Below are 5,090 nucleotides of genomic sequence, written 5' to 3'. Positions count from 1 at the left end.
ACCTCAAATTATATGTGAATATTAAGATTTCCCAGCTGAAAAGAAACAAAACTTTGCTAGCTCGCATAAAATATCTCATAATTTTAAGGCATTTTTCCTCAAAATCAGTTTTTTTGTTGCTGCTAAAGTGCTTCAAATTTTTGTTTTATGATTAAATTTCAGATGTTTTTCATTTTATTTTGACAAAATGCAATTTTTGCAAACGTTTTAATCAAAACCACTACATTTGCATATTTCTACATAAACCAATTTTTAGACTTAATCCTTGTTTCGATGTGATGGGTCACATTTATGTGACACTTTCCTTCCTTTTACAGAAGCTGGACGTAGATCAGTGCACAACCAGCCGAAATAATCGACATTTCTTCAGCTGATTTTTGTTCCTTTCCTGGACGTTTGTGCAACAGGAAACAGTTTGTCGCGGCGCTGAAACCGGCCCTTTGCCCTCCCGCCTGCAGCACGCCCTCTTAAGTAATTGAAGGGATTTCAATTAATTATCAACCCGGGCAGGTCCGATCTGACGGGCCCGGCTGACCCGAGCTGCACCGGCTCAGGTTGCTTCCACCTGAGCCGAAGTTTCGCAAATGAGCCGAAGAAATAAATGAAGCTTCCTCTGACGGAGAACCTGATGATACACGAGAAAATAGTTTAAATAAACAAATAAAACTCAGGTTTTCCTGTTTTCTGTGATTCTAGACGATTTTCAACTTGTTTTTGTAAAAAACTAAAGTTTTTTTTTCCATAAATCTCGAGTAAAACTGCCTTTAGTGAAGAGAAAACAGCAGAAAAGCAGGTTTGGTTCAAATAAACGAGGTATCAGAAGTTTAGTGTCCTTCAGGGGTCCTGACCCAAACCCGGTCCAGCATCAGGACTTCACCAGAATCTCTATGATGTAGTCCAGGTCGTTCAGGTCCATCAGACACGACTGGAGCCCCCCGCCCGAGGACAGGCTGGGGGGCTTCAGGTTCTCCTCGGGCCACAGCGACACGCCGAGGGGCCACAGAGCCCCGCCCCCGCAGGACCAAGGCAGGTCCGACGTCTCGTACATGGACGTATCGATGTCCTCGAAGATRTCGTCCAGCGCCAGGTCGCTCAGGTAGCCCGTGGCGCTGTCGCTCAACGTGCTCCCGGCGGGGGCCGGCGGGGGCTTCTGCTGGTCCGAGGGTCCGTTAGGGTCCTGAGAGGGGGCATCAGGAGACACAGCGTCGCAGCAGCCGTCCTCTGCGCACCCGGGACACGTTACAGACACGTCCTCCCTGAAGCCGTCCCTCACCAGACAGGAGTCCGGGTCGAGGCGGTCCGGACCTCTCGTCCTGTCGCGCCACATCTCCTCCTGGATCTGCCGCAGCGTGTTGGCGAGCAGCACGGAGCGGCGCAGGCTGAGCTCCACGCCGGCCTGGTCGTCCTGCAGCTTCTTCAGGCAGAGGCCCAGGACCACCTGGCGCTGCTGCAGGAGGCTCGCCGCCGCTTCCTCCTCTCTGTCCTCGCCCCCATCCTGCTTCCTGTCTGGCTTCCTCGCGCCATCGGGGAGAACCTCCACCTCCAGCTCCTCCAAGCAGCTCCTCTTTCGCTTCACACCGCGACCCAACATTGACCTGCGGTGACGGGAGGTTAAAGAGTCTGTGTCATCAGATTTTTCTAATAAACATGAATGCATTTTTGGAAAGATAACATTTATAACATACTGCAAAACAAATTTCACGTCACTCAGGTGAACGGTTGTTGAGATATTGGCATGTGAAGAAACAGGAAGTGATGTCAGCATGTAAACAGAGAGTTGTTACAAAAGCTAACAACACAGACTGTAGAGAAGAATCTGTTTCTTTAGATTATTTTTAGTTGCTATCAAAGAAAAATGAAGAAGAGTTAAAGTTTAAATGATATTGTTTTAATAAACCAAGATCAGCAAGTTTATTTTATTAAATAGTTCCCCTTTGATGTCACTTCCTGTTTCCCTTTGGCTGAGACAAATTTAAACGAAAATAGGCCAGTTATGTGACAAAATGGGTAAAATCACGTGCATTATGCCATTATTCTTAAGTATAAAGACGCTTTCTTTGACTTTTTGAGTTTGAAGTATAGGCATCAGGCACTTTAAATGTAAATAAAATAAATAAAACACAAACATAAAATATCAAACATTCAAAAAATATTAACCTATATATTAAATGCTAAAAAAATTTAACTGACTATTTTGTCAATGAATTTGTTTTAAAACAGCTTCATCTGAAGCCGTGTGCTATGACTTTTATACTTTTATAAGCAGTAAATGGTACACTGGGGGCGTGGCTAAGAGTGGGCGTAACTAATACCCACCCACTTGCTGACAAGCCCCGCCCCCCCAACATTTAACATTTCTTGTCTMTTTTTTTGTGCTTTAGGCCACCAATTAAACAACCTTTCTGTTTATTTTAAAGCTAGTTTTGATTCTAGGACCTAAAATGTCTGTAAACATCACATCACAGATTTAAGGTCTGTGTTTTTTAGCTGCTGTGATAAATAACTTTTAGCATCTATTAAAAAGGTCAGTAGGTGGGCTAAGGCCACCCCAGACCCACCTATAAACACACCACTGCTCTATACTTTGCAAAATCTTTACAAAATTTAAAAAAAAACTTGCTTTTTCTTATCATAAAATGTGTTTTTCAGAGTTTTCCTACCTGAGAGGCACAAACTTTGACAATATTTTCTACAACCGGACAGTTTTGCAGAMTAATCTTTGGAAGATGACTCAGTAATAAAACCTTTACTGTGTAAAGATGGTTTTTAATGGTTTAAAACCAGTGAATTTTTCCTCTGCAGATGAATGTTGAACAAACTGTACAAACATAGAGCTGGACATGTGAGGCTTTTTCTTCTTCTGTGTGACACAGTACATTTGAGTCACTGTTTAAAAGGCTGGCAGACTTTATTTCTCCTTTAGTTACTCACAAATCCTCCTCTATTTAACAGCTAACATCAATTAAACTGGTTTAAATTTACATTATGAGCGATTTCAGCAGCTTTTWATAAGAAAGAATAAACCCTAACATGCTAAAACCCTWTATTTAATATTTTAATTAAATATTTTTCTTTGTATTTATAAATAGGAGCAAGATTTTTATTCAAACCTACTTAATTTTTGAACGACCCCCMTTTTAATGTGAGCACAGCTCCTCCACATCAGCTCCGTTTAAAGGGAAGTTAGCAGGAAAAGACGTCAGGAAATGTTTTAAGAGATTTAAAATAAATAAATGGAGGTAAAGAAAAAAACCTTACGTGTCTTGTAAAGTCGTGTCATGAAGTGTTTAAACCGTGGTGTCCTCCTCGGCTGGGTAGGTCGTCGCTTTCCGGTACCGTCGAGATCCCGGAGTGTGAGGAAGAACCGTGACTGCTGGAGCAGGGGTGAGGGGGCGGGGTTTCAGCTGAGGGAGCAGGCGGTGGGGGCGGGGCTACCGTCTGCAGCTGCTGTGGTGGGAGGAGAATGAAGGCGGGCCTTCAGGAGCGAGAGGAGGCGGGGCTTCAGGGTGAAATKTGATCTCAGGAAGCAGAAGTGGAATTGGACCGTTTAAATGCCAATCAAACTSCAGGCCCCGCCCCTCACGGGGCAGCGAATGTGCGCCAGCTGGTTCCGCCGGTTCACGAGCAGCTTGGACAAACCGGGGCACACGTGTGCGGCCAACAAGACCCATAATGATCTGATTTCTCCCTTTTTTTGTTTGTTTTTAAGTACATGTTTATAGTTTTTTTAATTTACAGATATTATTGTTTTATAAATAATAATACTGTATATAGAAAAAGTGTTTATCCTAAAAATAAATTATTTAACTTCAATAAAAACAGTAATAAAACTTACCAAAACTGACAGATTTATTAAAACATTACTGTTAAAACATTAGTTACACATTTCTGATAGGCACGCACCAAACAAGACCAGTAGTTTTTGAAGTTAGTAATTTAAATAATGTTCTTGTTAGGCTAAATAATGTTTGTTACAGGACGGTACAACCTTTAGTTTGTGCTTTAAAAGCAGAATTGTTTGGAAAAAAAACCCTAAGCTAATCAAAACAGAAGTCTGATCTGCTGTGTGAGTAAAAACATGCTTCCAGTGTGAAGCATGGTGGTGGTGTTGTCATGCTGAGGGGAGGGGGGGTGATGTTTCACAGCAGTGTTCGAGAAGAATCATGTCGTTGACACGAACARCAGAGTTCAGCTAAATGCTGTAAAATAATATAAACCTGAATCATGTCTAAAAGAACTGATTTGACTCGTTAATTCGGTGAAAAGATGTGAGCTTTTATGTGTTTGTTTTAAATCAAAGCTCCATTTCAGAAATATCTGGGAGGCCTGAAGGCGGCGTGGAGTCCCTGAACGCATCGTTTTAAAGGAGCAGATGACTCAGWGGAAGGAAAAGAGAAATACCAAATAAGGAAACTCTGGGTTCAGTTTGTTCATCATTTCCTCCTGAGTTCATCACGTCTCTACTTCTCCTATTTTACCTTTATTTATCCTTCACTCTGTTCTGTTCTTCAACTGCCTCCTCTCTCTCTCTCCGGTGACTTTTCCCCTCTTCTATGGTTGTGTTTTTGCTGACTCATCAGGAGGTTATTAATTTTTAACTACAGCCTAACCAGGTCCAGCAGGAGGCCAGCTTTCAGAGCAGCTCTGAACACCAGCGTCATATTTAAGGGATATGAAGACAAACAAAACTTTTTTTTTCGTAGAATTTAGTGTCTGCTTTACAAACGGTAAAAGGACTGAACTTATTGAGCACTTTATCAAGTCCCTCCAGACCCCAAAGCACTTTACACTCACACATTCACTCACTGAGGGTTGTAAGCTACACTGTAGCCACAGAACAYTGGCGGGGGCGGGGCTGCCTTCAGTGGAGAGGGTGGGTGAAGTGTCTCATCCAAGAACACCACTGAGACGGGGATTGAACSAGCGACCTTACGGTTCCATGACGACTCCTTTAACCACTCCGCCACAGAGTGAGGTCAWGGGGACAGAGGTGATGCTTATTTACTATTTATTTAATATTATTTCAGCATTCACAGGATTGTTTTGGTCTTTTTTTTTGTTTTAAATCCTCTTCATGCAGAAGATGAGTG

The 5,090-nt window shown here is 42.5% G+C and overlaps 1 protein-coding gene across 1 annotated transcript; it reads right to left on the bottom strand.

Moving 5' to 3' along the window:
- Positions 1–143: 143 nt before the first annotated feature.
- Positions 144–3,385, bottom strand: si:dkey-177p2.6 (cell division cycle-associated protein 4). Its single transcript, XM_014011833.1, has 2 exons — positions 3,259–3,385; positions 144–1,595 (listed from the first exon to the last, which is right to left on the bottom strand). Exon 2 carries the CDS (start codon positions 1,589–1,591, stop codon positions 866–868), a length of 726 nt encoding a protein of 241 aa, XP_013867287.1. The 5' UTR covers positions 1,592–1,595; positions 3,259–3,385; the 3' UTR covers positions 144–865.
- Positions 3,386–5,090: the final 1,705 nt, after the last annotated feature.

The sequence above is a fragment of the Austrofundulus limnaeus genome, unplaced genomic scaffold (assembly GCF_001266775.1).
Source record: "Austrofundulus limnaeus strain Quisiro unplaced genomic scaffold, Austrofundulus_limnaeus-1.0 Scaffold85, whole genome shotgun sequence".
Taxonomy (NCBI): domain Eukaryota; kingdom Metazoa; phylum Chordata; class Actinopteri; order Cyprinodontiformes; family Rivulidae; genus Austrofundulus; species Austrofundulus limnaeus.
Note: the sequence above shows the minus strand (reverse complement) of the source record. Positions and strands in the feature narration are given on the sequence as shown.